This window comes from Etheostoma cragini, chromosome 2 (genome assembly GCF_013103735.1).
Source record: "Etheostoma cragini isolate CJK2018 chromosome 2, CSU_Ecrag_1.0, whole genome shotgun sequence".
NCBI lineage: Eukaryota > Metazoa > Chordata > Actinopteri > Perciformes > Percidae > Etheostoma > Etheostoma cragini.
The window spans coordinates 21,569,383-21,592,209 of record NC_048408.1 but is presented as its reverse complement, the minus strand read 5'-3'; the positions used below and the strand labels follow the sequence as shown (position 1 = coordinate 21,592,209).

Genomic DNA, 22,827 nt, shown 5'->3' with positions numbered 1-22,827 from the left:
TTTGATCCGGGTCCGGACAGTACGGCTGCTGGGTCCGGATCCGGACCACGGTCCGCCTATTAGTGACCTCTGCTATAGAGCCATCACCCGCCGTTAGCATCCCATGGACCGCCGTTTATTTCGGCGTCACTTTGACATCGAATAACTTTACATCTGAAGTGTTTTAAAGACTCAATTTTTCTGTTTCTTTCTAAAGAAACACAACAATGTATATATAGCTCCATTGCCTTGTGTCTCACTTTATGGCTCCGTAGCAGGCATTTTTGTAAAAACGATTGTCTTACTATAGTAAAGAAATTACCGAGCGGTACAGGATTAGCTCGCACGCCGTTTGGACTTACCATAGCTGTTTAGCTAACGTAGGCATTAGCTGTTTAGGTTTAATTACTAATGTCAACTAGCATTTTAGTTAGCATAATAATTAGCCTGCGTTATCTCCCTACATATACATACGCTCTCCGTCTCTGCAAGATTTGCAATGTTTAAGATTTCTCACGTCACATCTAAGTCTTCAAGCTCAGTTGGAGGCTGTGCAGTAACGCTCAGCACACACCGGAGATGTGGTTCTAATGTCCTTCACTGGTCTCTGTGGAAGTCTACGGCGTCACATTGTCCCCTTTTTTTTTTTTTTTTTACTGTCTCTGATGTAAATAAATGTAGAGAGAGAATAAAGTGAACGTCAACAACATCCAACGTGCCAACACACATTCATATTCACATTTCACAATGCACTAATTAAACACACCACCTAATACACAAGTTCTATTTTTATTATTCTCTGTTTTGTAGTGTTTTTAGTTGCACAGCTTAAAAAAGTTTAGTTTTTTAGCCTATTGTGAGCCTGTTGTTTTTTACGAAAGGGGTTTGTTTAGTATATGTACAGTAAAATAAAGAGGTTTTAAACATTTTCCCTATTTTAATAATGAAAATAGTTTATTAAAGTTGCCAATGGGCAAAATGCTACCTCAGTCCTCAGCAAGATGATTTTGTCGGTCTTTGACACATGCACTGGCGTCTGTACATAAAAGAATCGTATCCTTTGGGTTTCTCGCTGTACAGGAACATGACACCTGCAGAGCCGCTGCTGCTCTCCGTTCTTTTAAATCAAGGCTGACGACCTTTCTTTTTGATGTTGCCTTTCTTTAAATTATGTTCTTTTAATGTTTAATTTCTTATGCTGCACTGTAACTTTTACTCTTGTGTTTTATGTGTCTTATTGTTTCTATTTTTAATTCACGTGTTTTATCTGTTTTTATTTTTTAACTGTTTTTATTTTTTAACTGATTTTGTGACTTTGAATTGCCCTGTTGCTGAAATGTGCTATACAAAAAAAGCTGCCTTGCCTTACCTGAACCAGGGTTTCAACTAACCGGGACTTCTCTGTACCGACACCCCTTATCTGTAGTATGTCATACAATCCATACCCCAACCAAACAAGAAAATGTTAGGAAGCAAATGTAAGAAAGTCACAATCTCTCTTCTCTTTGTGTTGCACGTCAATTTCAGACATGATCGTTGAGCTGGCCGGCCACGCCCAGTTTATCACCACGACCTTCAGGCCCGAGCTGCTCGAGTCTGCGGACAAGTTCTACGGTGTCAAATTCAGAAACAAGGTGAGCTTTCTGCTAAAGGGCAGGATTGGCTCAGTTGTCTACAAGGATCATTCAAGTTTCAATTTTTTCTGAAGAGGTTTTCTCGCAGACGTGTAGGATCTTAAAGCTTTAGTGTATATGTTTTAGGTATTAATCAATGTTTGTTACATTCAAGCCATTGCCAAATAAGTTGCTACAAAGATAATTAAGACTATCGGCTCCACACAACACACTCTGTATTTCTCATTGTGGCTATGATAGAAGATTGTTGTCCGGGGACTTTCCCTCAAAGAAGCTTAAGTGAAGATAATTACCTCTTCTGAAGAGTCCATCATGTTTTTTAATTAATTGTGATTTTCCCGTTGCTCAATTATTAACAATTCACACAAGACAAATTTCAATAACACTCAAAACTCTATTTATAAAAATTGTTTAACACTGCTTTGTTAAAATAAAATGAATGTAGTGCAACCTGAAGACAGATGTAGGGAATAAATCCAACAACAAAATAAAGTCACTTTAAGGAGGAACACAAAACAGAAGTGCAAAAACAGGACCCTATATTTGCTTTTTTTAGCAGTAGTCGGTAATATAATGAATAAGCTCTTGTTTAACATCCAAGCTCTTCTCCCTTTGATCTTACAGTAAAAAAGTGCAATTTTAGCAACATATGAACCCAGATGTATCAAATAATCCAAAAATAAAACAAATTAAGTCTTTTCTCAAAAGAAAGTATGGATTCATAAGTATGAATCCATACTTACGCACATATTTTTGGACGTGATGCATCAACGCAAATTGTTTGTGATGACAAATGGTCCCAGCCCTAGTATCGTGTGGACGCACCAACAGTGTTGTTGTCATTATTTAGAATTCCTCATGGGGGCAACAGAAACCACGCAGTATAGCTTTACACGGTGCCACAACATTTCTAAAAAGAATCAAATGTACTTGTTTTTCATTTTGCTGATGTTTTCAAGATGTACACAAGCAATACAACTTCAGGAGAACCTGCTCAACAGTGCATCTGCAGCAACATAAAGCAAAATATATCTAACTGAGCATGAAAATCTCTACAGGATATGCTTACGTAGTGCAACATGTAATGGTAGTGAAGAGTGTTGTTATTTATCCTGTATTCAGGCCAGCAGTGTTGTGACTACAGTTAAGAACCTTGTTTCAAAGTTGCCAAAGTGCCCTCGAGCAGTGCATTGAATTATTGTCCATTAGTGCTTCTGTGAATTCGGGCATGCAAAGAGCGAAAGTTAACTTTATTATTAGGGAGGAGGATTCATGGAGACTTCTCGAGGCCATGCTGTATTTGTTTTATCTTTCAGGTGAGGAATTAGTGTTTGTCATGACTGTGTCACCACAGCCTGGTACAGCCTATGCTTTTATGTCATTGGAACTCCAGTTTTGTTAAAAAAACATATTTTTCTATTAGCTGTCTGTTACTGACATAAGCCGTACCACGTTTATAAAGATACGATTGAACGTGCATTTGTAAAGTTGTTTTGAGATCAAACTTTAAAGCCTGAATCAGCATAAACACACAAAGATAACCATGACATGCTTCATAAAAAGGCTCCGATCAGTAGTGTCTGTGATGGGTGAGTCAAGTGTGCAGTGAGAGTTTAGTAGTGTTGCAAACAAATGGAGTTAACTGGCAGCTTAGTCAGAGTAAGGTTTGCTTGGCATGACTGTATCATCCAAATTGAAACAAGCTTTTCGGTTTAAAAAAAAAGAGGAAGTTTTACTAAAATGTCTGACAGTGTATCCTTTTGTCATCCTAGACTCTAAAAAAAAAATATGTAAAATATAAACATATGTATAGGATTGTTCTTTCAGTCCACTGTTTACTGGTAACAATTATTCCCTGCAGGCTGGATTGAGTTTCTGCTGAGCCAACTGTGGTTTAATAACAAAAATGGTCACTGCTTAGTCAGTGGCTAAAATGGAGGCATTTTATATCATTTTGTGTGTTTGTGTGTTTGTGTGTGTGTGTGTTTAGGTGAGTCACATCGATGTGATCACAGCGGAGCAGGCCAAAGACTTTGTGGAGGACGACACCACCCATGGTTAATAGTTCTCAGCTCTTCATCATCCTCCCTGCCCCCTCCCCCGCCTCTACAGTGCACTGTTTAGCTTGAAGACTTCCACAACAGGGCCCGAAGACATCAGTTTCTCACTCAGTCCACTATCCTATTTTAGTCTCTGTTATAGATAAACAATGCAGCAAGTCTTATGCTTCTTGGACCATCTCCAAACAGTGGATTAAATTGGATATGCTCAAAAAATCCCAGCTCGAATTAACTGATATTTACTGTTAACTTTGACATCATTCCAGGTTGAAGCTACAAATTTGAGGAAAAGGTTTGGCTAAAATAATCTGCATGCAGGGGACATTTGTTTTGTCACATTTACTTGCATTGCTGCGCCTTTGTGTCCATCAACAACACTGGATCACACTGACAACAGAAGTGTTGTTGTTTTACACTGAAATTAATTTTGTCTAAAGAGGTCCTTGAGCACAACCTTTTTGTGTTACTGTGTTACATTTTTCTGTCAAACAGTAGTTGAAAGATGAATTTTGGTAATCTTTTATTTGAAATGCAAAGTACCACGTGTGCTCTAAAAGGTAACAAACCTTCAGGACATTTTCAGAAAGCTAATCATCTTGTGTACAGTCGAGACAGTAGAATTTTGATATGACTTAGATGAAGCTTGGTAAAGCTCAGTGGAGATGGGAGGGTCTCGATCTGATCGGGATTTTTGTTTATGTTGCCACCCTTGGGGAAAGAGTTTTGGTTCACTCCGAGGTTTCTGTAATGTATACTCTTTATACCCATGAAACCATTCTAACTTGTATTGTTATAACCAGCCACATGGCTTAAAATGTTTAACGCTTTGTGGCTTTTTTTTTGTTACTCTATTGTGTAATTTCCTGTTTTTAGGTCACTTAAATACATGAATGTTTAATTCCAAACACCAGATATCCATTGTAGAAATCAGCACAGTTCCCTGATTTCATCAGTCAATATTTCAAAAAGCAGAAGGGATAAAGAGATGAATAACCACATCTTGTCTGGTCCTGAAACACTTCAGTAGAAGTCTTTTCTGGAATGCCAAGTTGTAATTTATCATGTCTTTATTTCCTAACTGGATATATTGTTTGGCATTAAACTCCTCATGTGTTGCACCTAGTTTCAAAATCGGCCTTTTTAAATGTTTTGGTTCGTTTAATGTAATTAGAAAACATACAAAAATAATAAAAGATTTAAAATATAAACTGTATGACACTGTTATTGTTGCATCCCACTTGATGAGACCTCTAGGTGTTGCTGTGCCACTGAAACCTGACATCCTCGAATGGTCAAAGCAGTATTTAAACAGAGGAAAGGTCTGAACTTGGTTTCTTTTTTTTCTAGAATCTTTTTCCTTTTTTTTTGCTTTTTAATTCTTGCCCAGCAAATCTGTTCCAAATTGATCCTATTTACTTTACAAATATATATTTTTAAAAAGTGAATCCACAAACGAGCAATTCACATACTGTACTCACCAAAGATGTTGAATTTCAACGTATTTTCTCATATTCCATGATTGTATTCTATTTTATGGTTATAATTTCTGTGTTTTTGTTACCCATTTATTTATGTGTACAGTTTGCCTGTATTTAATCTTAAAATATGTAGGTAAGGAAAATCCATCCTGCTTCAGATTCAGCATTGCGTCACAGTGGGCACATGGTCAGAATCTGGCACTCATTACGCAGCCCTAACACCTCTCTTATATTTTTGTTTTTGATATCAATGATAATGTTGAATCCTAGTGTGTCAGGGAGATCCCACATGTCGCACATAGGCGGCTGTCGTTCTAGTGTAACATCACCTTGCACTGACAGCGTATCTGACAGGTCACGACCTCCTGAGATGGATTGGTGAACCCGTACTGTAATGCCGCAGACATCCAAAGCATCTCCGCACGCTATGTTCGCCAAGACTCACATGGTACGTGACGTCAGAGGGTTTTTTCTTGTACTCCACTTTATTCCATCAGTTACATTGTTAGACATCCCATAAAGCAGACATACATTTCTAGTCTGCTTTTGAGAGGAAGATAGAGGGTATTTTAAGTTTGATACTCCCTAGACCTTCTGTATCTTGGTAACCACTACATTACATCACACTCTCTGCTGTACTGCTCTCCTACAGCTTTCCCAACAACTAATTCACACTTCTGAGGTGAAGAAATAAGCTTGATGGTGTTTTAAACTCCCAATATCACTCCTTATCTATTATTACTCTACCATTCTCTCCACCATACACATTATTCTGGTATATAAGGAACATATATTCATATTTCTACACTCCATTCCTGTTTGTCAGAAGTTTAGTACACAATTGCAATGATCGAAGATGACGTTCTGAATAAGTTCTCCAGTTGCCTAAGATGCAGTATTGCACACGGTTTATAACGATTTGCAAACAAAACACACCAGGATGCCCATATTTTGTCATTTAGATCTTAGTACAAAGCAACACTCATTCCAACTGAAAGAGATAGTTCAGATGTAAAAGTTATGTTATCACTTTACTTATTCTCATATATACTCACAGGTATTTACTAAAAAGTTCAAATTACAAAGTAGCCTAGAGTTATGGTTATACCAGACGTGTGTTAAAAACATGCAACGTCAATGTAAATCATATTAAGTCATTTCAATTCATGAGAGTGAATTTTAGTACATAAAAACAAAATATTTAGTATGCAGCTTTATATATTTGTTGTATGACTTTAGTTGTCCCTTTACACAGTTGTCTCCTTTCACCCTGCATATAAAGTTCATCATCCATATTATCTGCACTTGATTTTTTTCTGCTTCCAATAATTGTGAGAAAAAAAACAACTCGTGCCAGCTTGTGAGTGAGGCTGGTGTGGTGTTGACAGAACACCTCATTCCTCTGAGCCTGCCAGCAGAGTGCAGATCTGTTGCTCTGCTTGTCAGATATTATCAACCCTGCAACGTATCTGTCGGAGAGTCAGCTGTCACATGGTGAGGATCAGGAAGACCTATGCTTCACATCAGTTCTGCCATATTCTCAAAACTCCTCTTTATTTTCCTTCATTCGATGGTGTTTTTTTGCCTCCAATGTCGCCTTCCAGGCAGCTAACCCTAACCGTAACCCTAAACATAACTATTGTCACGCTGCCTGGAAGGGGACGTGTGGGGCAAAAAACACCAAACACCATTTCTTTCCGTCTCCATGTCTTCTTTCATATGTGTGAATTGTGTTCACAAAACTAAACGCTTATATATTTTTTCTTCTGTCGGTTTGCGGTACATTACAAATTTTCTCCGGACAAATATTTGGCGGTCCAATCAGCGAACAGACGGAGTGGCTGAGAATGATGACGTTGAAGTTCGGGAACATTCAGTGAGTTCCATCCTAATGGCGGCAGAGACAGATGTAAGTGAAGCCATTTGCGCCGCTGTGCCGAATATCCAGAAGTTAAAGCCCGAGCAAGAACAGTCTTTGCTGAGTTTTGTTGGTAGCCATGATGTTGTGGCCCTCATCCCCACGGGTTTGGGAAAAAGTTTGATTGTCCAGCTCTCGCTGTCAGTGGTGAAGGAGTTGGCTAAGGTTAACGCTAACGATGCTAACGTTAGCGATTGGTTAGGGCACATCCAGAGTGGCTCCGGGCAGATTCAATAGTTTTAAACTTCAACAGAGTACCTGCCTTTAAGGAAGCCAACACTTTTCAATGGAAAGTAGCCAGACTCTTTGTACAGATGAAATGCACGGGATTCGGTTAGGACCCGGCTACATATCTGCCGCCCGATCTGGTAAACTTGCAAGATAGATTGAAAACATTATTTTAATTAACTAAAAGATCTCTAGTGTTGTTTTAATAGACAGGAAAGCCAATTTCTGCACCAAACAATTGATCCCCAAAAACAAGTGCAGCTCAACCATGCACAATTTTAGGACCCTGAAACTGAAGCAGCTACGTGGAATTCAGCCATCATTAATGCTAGTATTTACACCTGTGCTTTTCCTGCTGTGGCATGTCAAAATATATTTCGGTGAAGCTTATTTGGAGACAAAAGGGTCTTGTTACATTTCAGCTAGTTAACTTTATTAGCTTTGGCTAGTAAGATATATAGTTAGCCAAATAACCGTCTTTGTAAACTACTTGGTTAGCCTTAAGACCTTTCAAAATAATGCTGTAGATGTTCTGTAGGTGACCTACATTACATACATTAAGAGGACATTAAATTGCCACCACTGTTTTTTGTCCATGTGCAAAACTATAAATATATTGTCAACCAAAAGTGCCACTTTAGTAACTTTAAATTGTTACAGCTACTCTATTTGGCTGGAAGCTAAGCTGATAACTATTTTACCCATCTGTGCTTTTTACCAGTTTATCAGATTGCCAGTTAAGATAAGTGTAATACATCCCCAATTACCCAATAACTGCCACTAACCTAGTTGAAAGTTGTATTTTATTTAAGGCATATATTAGGGAAGCATTCAGGACTATATTTCCTATAGACCTGTAGTTGGATTATTACATATAATTTGATAGTGAATAATTTTATGTAAATTGAAAAAATATACCAAATTGTTTAGTCTGTGGGAACTTGGCTCGGGAATTGAAGGGTTGCTGGTTTAAGTCCTTGTATGGACCACATGTGGAGTGTGGACTGGTAGTTTGAGGGATGCCAGCATCAACCCACATGGCAGCCCTGTCGCTTTAACATCTCTCCATTTAATGCTTGTGAGTGTATTTTATGCCTGTGTGTAATGTATATACTTATTACAGTGTGAACAAATGTAATTTCCCTTTCAGGGATTAATAAAGTATATATTTTTCTTCTTTTGTGTAGTAGACATTTTCTCCCCCTGCCTAATCCTCCCCTCCCTCCTTTGCATCTCCTCACTCCATTCCCAGACCATAAACACCATATCTTTTCCACCATCCACTTGCTCTGCTGCCGTCTGGTATCCAAATGTGGTGGACAGTAATGAACAGATAATACTAGCTCCCATAATCAAGCTCCTTATCATAAAAAAAGGCATAAAGCTAGGGTGACCATATTTTGATTTCCAAAAAAGAGGCCAACCTCGAAACACAAATTCAGACAGGCTTCTCAGAGTTTAATGAACATGCTTTATGGTACAAAAATATGTTCTAATACCTATTCTGTGTCAGCTTCAAAATCCAGTTTTAACTAAATATATCTATAAACCTTTTCATTGCAGTAAGATACGGTCTTCCGGTGTCCATGTGAGCTTTGAGTTTTCCAGCACCTTTATTAGACACTGAAACAAATGTGCTAGCTTTGCACATGGTCCACTCCACCTCCCACTTGTCCATACCGGGACGGTATTAGTAAATTATTTTTTTTGCAGTTCAATTGTGAAGATGCACTCACGCTTCGCATTTTCTGATCTGTTCCCTGTGTGTGCTCCCTGTCTGATCTGAACTTAAGTACACGCTTATAATGGTGATGGTCCCATGAAAAACAGTGAAAAGCAAACATTTTCATGAATTTAACGAACGCCCGGACAGTAGCTGAAAAGTGGACATGTCCGGCCAAAAGAGGACGTTTGGTCACCCTACATAAAGCTGTCCTGCATTTTACAGTCAACAAGTTAAGTTGTTGTCTAACAGGTGCTTTTAACTGTGGAGGAGGAGGAGGAGGAGGAGGAGGGTGCGCTGTGAACAGACTGTCTCTGTCCTTGCACTTCATGGTGGTCCATCTGCCTACAGGACTGACGGGCTGACTGACTCTTTTTTTTTTCTCCGCAGCTCCAAAGTCGTCGCCGCTGACATGTGATCCTGGTCTGTAAAAAGTTCCTATAAACATGTTACATTTCCCTAAGCCTGAGCTGTAGCTTGAAAGTGGTGGTGATAGATGATTGCAGGCTGCCAAGCAAAAGATCATTGTTGACAGTTGGGGGTTTTATGGGCATTATTTTGCTCAGGTGGGAGGGACATTAGAGACCCCCCCCCCCCTCCTGGGATTTTGTATGCTGGAATCCTAATAATTACAGCTATCTGTATGCCGTCATGTAAACAACTTAAATCTCTGTGTTCCTCTTAACGCTGCATCACAGTTCTGTTGCGTAAACTGATCAAAGTCTTTGATTTTCTACTGAGGTAACAATCTGATGTCTCTAACCTAGTTATCATATAGTTATATCAATACTCTGGGATACTCTGGCTAAGCAATTTACAGCTGACTTATATTAACATGAGAATACATAATAATTTTGGCCCAAATTAGGAGACCATGTACAAATTTGTTGCAATTTCAAAACCGGATTACTTGGGTTAGTTATATATATATATATATATATATATATATATATATATATATGTTATTATATAACTTTATTTTACGGACTCAAGATCCAGATAAAAGGTTCATATAACACAGTACAAGAGGGGTACAAACAAACACACGAACATCAATACATACAGTCATACTGACTCTCACAATTACATAAAGGGGACATGCTAAACAAACATACATTCATACATATATGAACAGACTTGTTTCAAGAGAAATGGACTTAGGCTAAGTGCTATACCAAGGAAAGGACTCAAAAGATGAATTCAAGTCCCGGGTATGTTGTAACACAAAAAAACAACAACTCATTTCTATAGACAGGACATTTAAATTGCCATTGCTTGTGTAGGTATGTATTGTGGACTTAAACTACAAACACTTCTTTAACCAAGAAAATATCACTCTCTTTTCCAAAATATGTCCTTGATCTTTGCCTACATACGAAAGTAGCAGGCAGGACCGTTAACATTGGAACCTAAATGAAAAGATGCACGTCGTGCTCAGGTAACGCGTCTAGTGTGACCCATTGACTGTACAGTAAACCTGTTTGAGTCGTGAATCACTCGGATCTTTAACCCAACTCTTTAAATTAACTCATGAGTCGCGAGTCTTTAGTATCACACTGCAAAAAAGGGGTGTCTACAAACAAGATAAAAACACTAAATCTGAGTGAAAAGGTATTCAAAACAAGTGAAATTATCTGTCCAAGCAGCAAGATAATTTCACTCCACAATCTTGCTTGATTTAAGATTATAGTGTAACGTTGAACACTTAAAATAAGGAATTCACTCTTAAAACAAGGTAAATTACCTAACACTTCTAAATCTAATTTTTTTTTTATCTTGATAAAACCCAAATAATTTGTAGTGCAGTAGCTCTGATCAGGGGAGTCCTTCTGCAATTCAATCTAAAATAACTGAAACAGTGCCACACAAACAGCTTGAGACATTAGCTACTACTAGTCCTAGCCATGCCAAAAGCTTAATAACTCACAATTTCGTAGGCAGCAACAACTCCACAAGTCAACTCAAGCGACTGAGTGAGTAGAGAGGCAGTCCGAGACAGGTAATAGGAACTTCCCGAACCGCATACTCAGACGGAAACATTGCAAGCTCGCAGACCACTCAAGAACTCATGAGTTCTTGACGACCCGCGAGCCATTGCCGCGCAGGCGCCAATGGTATGAAATGGTATATACACTTCCTTTCAGAATTTACTCGGAGGAAATATTTATGAACACACCCTAGGTGAGTATTTAACTAGTCTTATAAAACATCCAAGATTATGCTAGCATGTAAGTAAGCTAGTTAGCCATTCAGCCCTGTTTAAGGTAACGTATTTAGCCAGAATTTTGATCTTTTAAGATTAATCTGATTTCTTAACCATTTTGTGAAAATTAGCATGAAGCTATGACCGTGTTAGCTCAGTTGGTAGAGCAGGCACACATACATAGAGATTTAGTCCTTGACGCAACCGCTCTGGGTTCGACTCTGACATGCAGCCCTTTGTTGCCCTTTTGATGAAATGAAAATACTGAGTAGAATTCAAATTACAAAACAATATTAGTTTTGAGCTTTTCAGACTAACGTGTATTTATTTGACAAGAATTTGCTTGACAGAGAGACATTATGCTAAGTCCTGTGGTCTGTGCTTGAGGTGGTTGAGCCCTGCAGAAGGCCCTGGCTCAGACTCCGTGGAACCAGATGTCACCAGCCGATCTGGCTCTTGATTTCACTACATCTCTAGCTGCTGGCCTGAGGAAAAGTGTAATGTGCTCAAGGTAGATCAGTGTTGTTTTAAGAGCTTAATTTGTGATTTACATGGGTTGTTGACCTTTTGTAATTTACACTGAATTGCTGTAAATTTGTCAGGGGGGTCTTTGACAAACTGATCTTGTTAATATTTCAGATTTGTAATAAATCTGTGGCGGGGGCTCTAGGTGTCTACTGCTCACGTTAACTATGAGGTTCTTCGTTGAAAAACAGGCTGAGTGTCCTGAACGTCGCAGGACTTCTCCAGAGAAAGACCTATCCGATATCAGGTATTCCATAACAGCAACTTTAAAACCTTTGGTGACCTGGGAATATGTTGATTAATTAAATAAATGAACAAAAATACTACATTTATTTATTTATTCTGTAGATTAATATTCTAAATAATCCAACAACCGATCCATTCAAACAAATTTTTAGAAAAATAAAGTGGATTGTTCTGCAGAACGCTCTCCAAAAGTAAAATAAATGAACAGCCCACTACTTTCTTTAAATGTTGATGTTTTATTCAATTTTATAGCATTCAAAAAAAAATTGTTATGAAAGAACGTTAAAAAAAGTGACAAAAACGTCCTTTAAAGCTTCAAAAACGTGGGGGGAAAATTCCATTAAAAAACGTCAAAAGGCCCGCAAAATAATCGACAGTAACATTGAAAGAAAAATTTAAAAAAAGCTTTTTGGTTTTGAAAAACGTTGAAAAAAGTTTAAAATTTGGCCCAGAAAAACAATAAGTTGCACTGTCGACGTGAAGACAACACAAGGGTTAACATAATAGCTTTTTTTCACTATTTGCATTCTGCTTGAGTCATATTTAAGTCAAGTAATAGTACTTCTACTTCAGAATAATGTATTTTTCATTCCTGACTGGATCCTTGACTGAGTAAGCAGTCTTTACTCACTGTTACCCATCAAAGGATTATTCTGGTAAGTGTGAAGTTGTAAATTCACTGTTTATTTTGAATTTACATATACAAGATTGCCAATTTAACTACAAGAATCTGTTCAATCTTGTTTATTTTATTATTATTTATTGACAAGACTTGCCACTTAGTTATTTGCAAGTTAGTGTAGGGGCTGTTTAAGTCTGTAAAATGTGAACGTGTTAATCTCTTTCCTAATCTCAGCTGTTTAAAGTTTCTCAGGTATTGGACTAAATCCTTTTACACAGGATCTGACGCAGGTTCCATTGCTGGTGTTAGTGTCATTCATGTCTATTAAACTTTAGCTGTTCATAAACTCACTTTCTATTTTTGTCTGTTTAAAACAGGCTTTTTACTTTTCCTTGTTACTGGCTTCGTAAAGCCAGTCACGTGATTAGATGATAGCGATTCTGTGGCACGGCTGTGTGTCACTGGTTATTTTAGTTCAACAATAAAAAATGCAACTGCTGTCGAAAGAATTTACAGGCTGTTGTTGCCAGTGATTGCTGGTGCCTCATTTCTTTTTTAAGCTGGTTTATGAGGTCATATGTTTTCTGGATCCATGAACAAATGCTGAGAGCTGGTCATGACTTCTCTGAGGTCTGGGTTAGCCACGAGGGTACCAATGTCTGTAGTGCAAAATGTTTTTTTATAGTAATTTAGACAAACAGTTTTGACTCTGTGTCTACATTTTGCAGGCTTTAGATGTATGCACATGCTTGGGTTCTACACATCTGTAAATTAATCAATTGGCACACTCATAATATGAGAGAAGCCAATCAGCTTTAAGACAGCAAAACCTTTAATGAGATAGCAAGAAACCTAAAACTTTTTATCATGGGATTATTGGTAAATGAGATTATTGGTAAATTTTAGTTTGATTGTGTAAATGCTATGCCAAAGGTTTTTTCAACCTGAAAAGTATACACTTCTGAGAGACAATGCTTGTTCTGTTTGACAAGAAATCAATCATTAAAAAAATTACAATTTTCTTAAAGCACTTTAACCCAACACGAGATAAGCACTATTGATGATAAACATACACAAAATATGTATGTCATTGTTGCTTGCTGGTGTGCCTGTTTGACTGTGCACACAATAAAAGAAGCCTGCTGAAATAGATACCTTCTTCTCATGCAATGACCATAACCACGTATGACCTTCAGTGTGTATGTGTGTATGTAAGTGTGTCACATGTGTTTGTGAATTAATTTGTGAGCTTTGGCATGTCACATACTGTTGCCGGCCCAGTTCTTGACATAGAGATCTCACTCTAATGAGGCTAAAGGTAGAATATTAGGAATAGTTAAAATTAACAGACTAAGCCTGGTTAATGGCTTCACACATGTCAGCTTAAAGCCACTGCAAAATAAACATTCCCCTCTTTATGGGAATTCTCAGCTTCAGATTGGCATTCCCAGCTGCACTTGGAGTATTTTCTGGAAAACTGATCACCTTGAAAGGGAGATGGTCTTACTTGGCACAGTCTCATTTGGTATTTGGCAAATGGAATGGATATTTAGGGTTGTCTTTATTTCACTAAATTGGTGTCACAAAATATAACGGTGATCATGAAGAGACATTTTTCATCCAACAAGATTAGCACAAACCATTTCCCTGTTCCCTTTATCCCCGTAAAACTAGAGACACTCTAAATACCTCATCATTTTCTTATAATGTATGCATGCATGGTAAGATATACTGTACTGCTAAATCAACACAAACCAATTTTTGGACTCACTGTAAGCACGGCTTAAGCACGGACACACACACACACACACACACACACACACACACACACACACACACACACACAGTTATGCCCTCATACCTTGGAAGTCTGCTTTGATTATTTCCAAAATATATTAAAAAAATATTTCCATACAGACATTTACAATATTTCAGGCAGTTAAATTTAATCATATATTTGCAGATGACAGAGACAACTTCTCCTGTCATACAAAACATGCAGGGCCATTGAATAGGGCTGGACATTCCTATTTTTAGAATGTATCAGCAGTGCTAGAGAGGATGGTTGGATGAGCATTTGATATCTTCCAAAGATGAATTCCTATAACATGTAGAATCAAAAATTTCAAATGTAAAAAACTATGCTACGGAAGTAAAAGGCTTAAACTGTTTTTCTTCAATATATGCACTAAGAAGTGAAAGAATGAAACAACTTAAAACACATTTACAGACAAGTTGTTGAGTAATGTAAGTGTTCAGTGGGGATTTTAGTACAAGAGTAGAAAAGGGCAACCACTTGTTTGCACACCTAGCTTCAGGTAAATCATTTTGCAACGGAGAGCTGTATCTGCAAGTCCGGCTTCTCTTGTCTTGTTGTGACTCAGACTTCCACACTTTGTTGTTGGTTAGTTCTCTTGCTGCCACGCTCAATCATCAAAAATGACTTTTCATCACTCTGTATTTAAACCACAACTGGCTACGCTGAATATGACGGATCACTTCTCAGCATGTTCTCAGTTCACACGACTGTACTAATGTTAGCTCGTGAGGAAGCATCGCTGAATTATGGGAAATGTGGTTTGATGGCACACTTGTAGAGTAGTGAGAAGGCTTTACTGATATTCTCACTATTGACTACTAATACCATAATAATTAGAACTAGACAGCATTTTTATCCAGGCACCACATGGACAGACACTCACACAGACTCAAGTTCTTTCACGTGTCACTGTGATAATTTTTAAAGGTTGGATTAGCAGCAGTAAAGTCACATGTGTGTACTGCATTTAGGTATAAATACAGGTTAGGTTTAAATTGCTACAGTGCAGTGGCACATTTGTTTTAATATCAGAGAAGATGGTGTTGTACAAGAATGAAACTGTTAAAAATGTGTGTACGAGAAATATCATCCAGTACATTTGTGAAAAGTAACTATTGTATTGGGGATGTGGATTTTGATGGTTCTGAAAGAGCTGGACATTCACTGGACAAACTGTTTAATTATAATTCCCTTATGCTACTGCCATGCTCTATACTGAGTCATTCAGACCAGCACCATTATAAAAGCCACTTCATGCTACAGTGGTATCTGCTTTCTCACAGAGCCAAAAATAAATTGGGGGATTGTTATGTAGAGTCACATGATTATATGCACATGATTGCAAACACGCAATGCTTAGCGAGTGTTTCCTGGTGGTTGTCAGCAAGAAATCTGTCAGATATGTTTAGACTTTTGCCATTCATCATCAAAGCAGACAACGTGAAGATGGAGACGCTTTCTCTCTTGATGGATTAAGAAAATGCTTTAACATGATGTATGATTCAGGTCCTTGTGCACTGCTGGGAGAGAGACAGTGTGCTTTTGTCTGCAGTCGGCTGAGATTTGAGCTGATTAACAGTTTCCCTAGACAGTAACTCTGAAATACACAGCACATTTACATTTGACCATAAACTTGTAGAATGCAAAGCAACTTTTTAGCTTGCCCGACTTTGACTGCTAGACTGTTTTTGCCGTCTGTTTTTATTCTTCCCTAATAGCCGCTTGCTGTAACACATGCACCAACTGTGTGTGTGTGTGTGTGTGTGTGTGTGTGTGTGTGTGTGTGACAGGACTGGGACTCATCTCAGAACTCACCAGGAACTCCAGTTGTTTTATTTCCATCCAGTCTCTCTCATCTTTGCACATTTATGAAGTAGATTCATAAAGTCCTAGAATAAGTCAAAATGATGAATTAAACTATTAGAATGCTTGCGTTATGTGAACTTAGGCCAATTGTTAGTTTTTGGTTCACATTAGAAAACTTTGTAAAATCCATTCATCAAATTTACACCACTTTTCTAGGTTGAAGCAAATTAGCAAATGTTCATTTGTGTTTTGGCTGCATGTAATCTATGTAGTTTTTTCTATTTTTTTATCTCTTATTTATTATCTTATCTGGTAACCTTTAAAAGGGGAATCCTAAGTCAAACAAATCATTTTTGAGCAAATATCTACTTTCAAATTATTATGTTTCTATGTGGAGACAGAGTTTCGGTTTCTGGAAATAGACATGGGACCTCAGATTCTAAGACTGATCCTTTGGAAACAGACTGTCCCTGTCACAATATTATTCCCCTTGCCAAATGACAGCCTATCTATCCTATCCTATCAAACCAAAATAAATAAATAATAACAAAATCCAACCTGGCAACACCAAGCTAGACCTTGTCTCTTCCTTTTGAGGTGTGGTATATCCTTCATGTGCTCTCACTCAGTACTATTCTTCCCCTAATGGTGATTTATTACCGAACACTCCCCACCCTTTGGCTCACAGATGTGAAACCTCAGACTGGCAGACCATTACAAAATGTGAATAATCTGACACGGTGTTACAGGGGCTGGAGATCGGACCCCTCCAATGATTCAGCAGCTAAATTGATACCGACACCTACTGAGTGACTGATTGCATTCCCAGAACCCCAGTGCTTCCCTTCATTGGCCAGACTATGTCAGGGGTGTGTGTGTGTCTGGGGGTTTGTGTTTGTGTGGGACTGTAGAGGTGATAATCAGTTGTGGCAGGAGCGACTTTCTTTTCCCTGTTGCCGCGTGGAGCTGTCCCGGGCAGGGACTCCCAGTTGGTCCCTTTCAACTCACCCCCCTTCTGCTGTCCCATGAGCCCACCTCTTCTGTTATTCTCCCTCAAACTTCACTCAGTCAGCTTCCTGTTTTCATTTGAAGAGGCTCTGATCTGATTTCCCCATCTTTTGACACTTAAGAGAAGAGTGAAGGAAAGTCTTGTAGGTGTACATTGCGTAGTTCATTGGGAAAGAGATCTGGAGAGAAGAGGCTAAAGAGTGCTTTGATTCCTTTGCTGCTGTCGATCAGGACTAGCTGAAAAGCTCAGCAGCCGGTCTTTTCCTTCCTGCTGGCCTCTCAGTCATCTGTCCATGCAGTAAGGGAAGAGAAAAACAGAGCAGGCTATAGAAGGTTGGCTCATCAGGACTGGCTGTCTTGTGCTGTGGTAGTTATTTTTGAAGGGAGTGTTTGGGGAGGTTTTGGGGTGTTAAGGCTGCAGGTGGTGCTAGGGAGTTTGTTTTGCCATGCAGCAAGCTTGGGATCGGACAAGTAGCACTGACAGTGTCAAGAGAGGCCGTACAAAAATGCTGGGAAAAGGACAAAGTGGCGGATACCCCCCCGAGACAACGAGTGAACTCTTGCACAGGTAAGAGAACATTATGTCCACCACAAAAACAGCAGGTGTTATACGTATAAGCACATCCCTGGTGCTCACATGGCTTAAGGAAATAAATGAATATGTTCCATAGGGATTTGGATGATGGTAGTTATGATTACACTGTAACTTCCCAATGTAGCTGTGGTTGTGGGTATTAAGTAACTACTTCTGAAAGATTAATTATATAAGTGCTAAAATGTCCACCCGTATGAAACCTCCCGCAGTGTGTCTGGTCTGATTTATATATCAATAAAACTACAATCTGCAGTTTGTCTCAGAACTAAGAATTTGGAGGTTTCTCATAAAGTATGGGTTTTTATTTAAACTTTGATGTCAAGTTGTACATAGCATTAAGGTGTATGTTTTTAGGTAAATACTGGCCTGAACTCTCAATATAGGTGAGAGACAATCAGTAATTTGTATTATACACTGTTAAACATTCTTGCAACTATCTAATGTTGCACAATTAGCTGTTAATTTGTTTCTTGTATTAAGTACTTAAGACAAAAAAATAGGACTAGGCTTTATTTAAACAGAAAATGTAAATTGGCTATACATTTTTTTGAAACAACTCATGTTCTTAACTTTATCTGCCACAAAATCAAATCTTTGGTTGGCATTTTAAAAAGACACCAATTTGAGACAGGGTGCAAAATTGAATCTTATCTTAAATTTTTACAACTATTGCATGCTTGTGTTCATTAAGGAGCATAAAATATTATTTACAAAGTTTGAGTATATCAATACAAAAATGTAACAAGCACATTTTTTTTAACACCGATCACATAAGGTTTAAAAATGTTTGTTTGTATATTTAATATAATTAGCTGAACTACTAGCTACTATGTTATCTTTTTTTTAAATTGGCATCTTTGTGTATGAAAGCTTTGGTGAATGGTGAATGGTTCCTGTGCTATGTAAAACTGCTTTAAGTAGTTGAGACTAGAAAAGCGCTTTATAAGACCAGTCCAGTTACATTTAGTTACACTGAAATGATCCAAAATAAGTTTGTCACTGTGTACTGCATACATAAAACAAATTCATGTTGAACATACCATATCTTGTCATGTTAGACTTAAATTTTGGCGACCATTTGTTAATTCAGAATTCGGAAAATCCAACGCAATGTCTCTAAAACAAAAATGCATCTGGTGAGGTCATTTAAGTCAGGCCTCTTGCCATAAAACATGTTGAAGCCCTACATTCAGTGTGTCAGTTTTGCTGTATTTCAGCACTGGGTGATGTAATAAAAATGTTACTTGCAGTGCAACAAAAATGTGTTTTGCAGCTTTGTGTATTAAGTGTATTTTTTTTAAATGAATTAGTATTGATGTCCACATAACAGCAGTAATGGGCAGTAATGGGTTTAAGACATTGTGTGGTAACTGTGTGGTTTAATGTATCCTGGATGCTCCCCAATGCCCTGGAAGCTGGCTTTATTGGTCTAAAACATGTCAAGGACACAGGAGTGATAATGACTAAGAGCAAATTGCGAGTGTGTATTTAGCGTTGTTGTGGCATCATTTTATCATATTACTTGCTAAGCGACAAAGTAAAAGGGTACAGCTGTCCATACATGGATTTTCAGTCTGCTGCTTAATTTAGATCATCACCTAATTAAGGATGTGCCGCCACACTGATTTACAGCAAGGTTTTCTTAGATTTTGTATAAGAAATGTTTTCGTTTAAAGGTCTGTTAATGCATGCAAAGCCATTTACATGAAATTACTTGTTTATGCTATTTTAATATTATAATTGCATATCTGTCTGTTTTCATTTCACTGTAGTTGTACTGTTACAGAATATACTTAATACAGTTACACCCAATATCATTTATTGGCTTTACATTGAAAATACTTGAGACTTTGTAGTTAGTTACGTAAAATCAAGTACCTTTTATTTTATTTTTTTATTTTTTATTTTTTTGTGTGTAAAGGGCTTTATAATTTGTACAGCCCCTATCATTTATCCTTCTTGTTTTCAAGAATTTAAAAGTCCAAAATTAATAGATTAGGAATGCAGCTTGGCTTAATGCAAGAAAGCAACACATTTAATTATCCTATTGGTAATAGATGCATTACTTTATTTAATCATTAATTATCCTACATGTTTTTACTTTCTTATTAAGTGAAGTTTATTTATATGGCCCAGTATTATTAGGCCCACGTTAACAATGGTCCTTGGCCTAGACCAAGCTTTCTTAGCAAAACTCTCTAATAAAGCCTAATGAGAAAGTCTGAAAGGGAGAAACTAGGCTGCTCCAAGAGAGATCCCCCACCTTGAACAATACTCCAACATTGATGGATGTTGTAGATAGAAAAAGGCAAATAAAAAAATGTAATGAACAAATCAAAATCGACAGAACATTGTATAACAAAAATAGAAATGTATATTCAAACAATATCACATGTAGCAACAAACCAATATAATAAATCAAAAAGGCCCAGAGGGAGTAGCTGTATTGAACATAAACAGTTCAATTGCAGTTTGCTTGGAAGGACAAGCTTCCTAAAACTCACCCTTTTTTTTTTACAATCTCCAATAGTTTTCTTAGATCCTTTCTTTTCTAGTAAATAACAAGGACCTTGTTTGTTTTGTTTGAGTCTAAGTTTTGATGTAATCACAGTTAATGTTTGAACACCCGTCAGGGTCTTTTCAGTGATGCTGTTACAGGATAAAAGTTGAGGTCTTAAATTCTTAGGTTTTACTCTTAAGTGATACAAACCATGTGTTGGCCATTCTCTGAACAGACCATCAAATATTAAGACCAAGTTGTCATTTGCATTCGTTTAGTTTATTTAAAATGATATCAGATTAGTAGGAGTAGTGCCTTTGGAACATTGGATGAGTGGTTGCTGATAATGGGCATTGTAGATATTGCATTAAAGATCAGCCACTCAGTCACATCAGCTGGTATTCTGTCTATAATGGAGTGCAATGGAAATGTGTAAGTGACCCCAAACTTTTGACCGGTAGTGTATTTTGTATTATTAAGATAACAATAAGGAAAAATCCGTAGTACAAAGCTATAAGCTCAGGTTGAAATGCAGATAACGTAGGGCCAGGGTAAAATATGAGGCGATACTATTTACTTACTTCAAGTTAGAACTACTTACTTGTAGCTCCCTAGTCCTAACATGATAAATTAAAATGATTTAAAAAGGTACTCTGTGTTTTTCCTAAGGAAGGTATTATGCATTGGCCATTGCTTTAGCGTTCATGTCTGTCTAGATTAACTTTCTGTGACTGTTAAGAATGTGAACCACTGTCTACACTCTAAAATAAACAGTGAAAGTTGTATGGTTAAAGCTAGACACACAAGCAAGTCAATCCATTGGCCTTTTAATGTAGCACTGTTTGTGGACTCAGGCAAGCGAGATCAACAGTAGAAACTAGTCAGAGACAAGTGATATGATGAATAAGGACAGTACTGAAAGATCCATGTAGCTAGAGTTATAGTCTTGTTTGTCCTTTGGTTTGGTGATGAATTCTTCGTGATGGATTGTTCTTCAACAGATTTGTGATCAAAAGATTAGTTAAGCATGGTTAACGTGTATTGTCTCTACATTTTCACATTAAGATTCATCCCTTCCCTCTTTTTGCTATTTCCCATTCCTCATCTTACCGCTCTTTCCCACCTGCTGGCTCTATATCACTCTGGCAGCATGTCACAGAAGGGAAAGTTGTCTAAGCAAATTTTACCTTGTACCACAGTCCCTGCAGCTCTTCAGCACCACACTGACGTGGGAAAATGCCACTGGAAAGGTAAATCATACTGAGTTGTGCTTTTCTTTCATTTGTTCTTCTTTATTGATATCGAGCCACACTTTGTGTGTGCCGGTTTGAGTTTTTTTCTTGAACTGTTAAGCCAGCGGAGCCGCAGACTAAATTTAATGACATAACAAGAAGGCACCAAATGCTGTTATATTGTCTTACTGACACTCAAGATTGTAAAGGAAGAACATTTAGCTGTAAAGCACTATAAAATGAATCCTTAAATGTTATTTTGCCTTTTTGTTGCACGTTGGAAAAACACTCCTGTGTCTAATGTCAATTTCAAAAGCATTACAACAGATAGCTAAGTGATGATTGTGTAATTCCCATATTAAAAAAAGAATGTATTTATCTCCCATTTTTTGAGTATTATTTTTTTAATCAGATTTATTATTTAACCATGGCTGACTGAAAACAAACAATGTGGTGGCATTGTCACTGGTTCTATGGAAACAAGCAATTATTTTTGAGAAGTTACTCTATTCTGCATTCTCAAGCCAACAATTTGTTAGCTGAATCTTGCACCTTTAGGTTGTTATCATAAAAGAGGATTTATCTGCTTATAGTGGGAGGTGTGATTTTGCATGTTTTTGTTTTGTTCTGTGACTGACCTGGGATCCATTCATCTACCCACTATCTCTTTCTGTCTCACTGGGTATGTGATTAAATATTTCAAAATATTAGAAACAACACCAAAGGTAGGCCCCTTACTTCAACAGACTGGTGAAGTGAGAGTTTCCTGTCTCACCGAAGGTCATTAAGAAGAGCTAATCTGGCGGGCTTTCTCGCACCTCATATGGCTCTACCCAAAAGCTTGTCTAGACTTAGATGTGGTGATTGCTTAGGAAGCCGGCTTTACAGTTCTGTGATATTGCGGGTCTCCTTTGAACTCCATGGAATTTGTTTGAAGAAGGCCCGAGTAAAATAAATGCCGTGAGTATTTAATTTTGTTGTTTCAGACACACTTTTTTTTTTAATTCTGCAACTCAGACGTGGTTCAAAGTTCCCCTACACTGGCTAGATGGCAAAAAGGAAAGGCAGTGTATATACAATGGTCAATGTGTCTGTTGCCTCCTACAAAAATAAAATGTAATCTACATTTTGAAGCACCATTAGGAAGATTTTTGTGATATTTACATTCACCTCCACAGAAACTAGACGTTATCTCTTCTTCTGCAGAAGTTCACTTATCAGTACAGAATCCGTATAATAGTTACTGCCCCC

At 37.7% G+C, this 22,827-nt stretch overlaps 2 protein-coding genes and 1 long non-coding RNA gene across 4 annotated transcripts in view; 2 read left to right on the top strand and 1 right to left on the bottom strand.

Moving 5' to 3' along the window:
- smc3 (structural maintenance of chromosomes 3) overlaps window positions 1-3,977 on the top strand; it is a 28,896-nt gene extending 24,919 nt beyond the window's left edge. For both annotated transcript variants that reach the window (XM_034887090.1, XM_034887080.1), the window contains 2 exons: window positions 1,507-1,613; window positions 3,604-3,977. In XM_034887090.1, coding sequence (XP_034742981.1) covers window positions 1,507-1,613; window positions 3,604-3,675 — 179 coding nt within the window. In that variant the 3' untranslated portion in view covers window positions 3,676-3,977. The remainder of the gene's footprint in view (window positions 1-1,506; window positions 1,614-3,603) is intronic.
- Window positions 2,094-12,784, bottom strand: LOC117953794. Its single transcript, XR_004658686.1, has 3 exons — window positions 12,774-12,784; window positions 9,683-9,688; window positions 2,094-2,230 (listed from the first exon to the last, which is right to left on the bottom strand). It is a non-coding gene; the product is annotated as an uncharacterized LOC117953794 (long non-coding RNA).
- Window positions 12,785-17,695: 4,911 nt separating this feature from the next.
- rbm20 (RNA binding motif protein 20) overlaps window positions 17,696-22,827 on the top strand; it is a 52,638-nt gene continuing 47,506 nt past the window's right edge. The window contains exon 1 of the mRNA XM_034887104.1: window positions 17,696-17,817. Within this exon, the coding sequence (XP_034742995.1) occupies window positions 17,696-17,817 (122 nt within the window). The remainder of the gene's footprint in view (window positions 17,818-22,827) is intronic.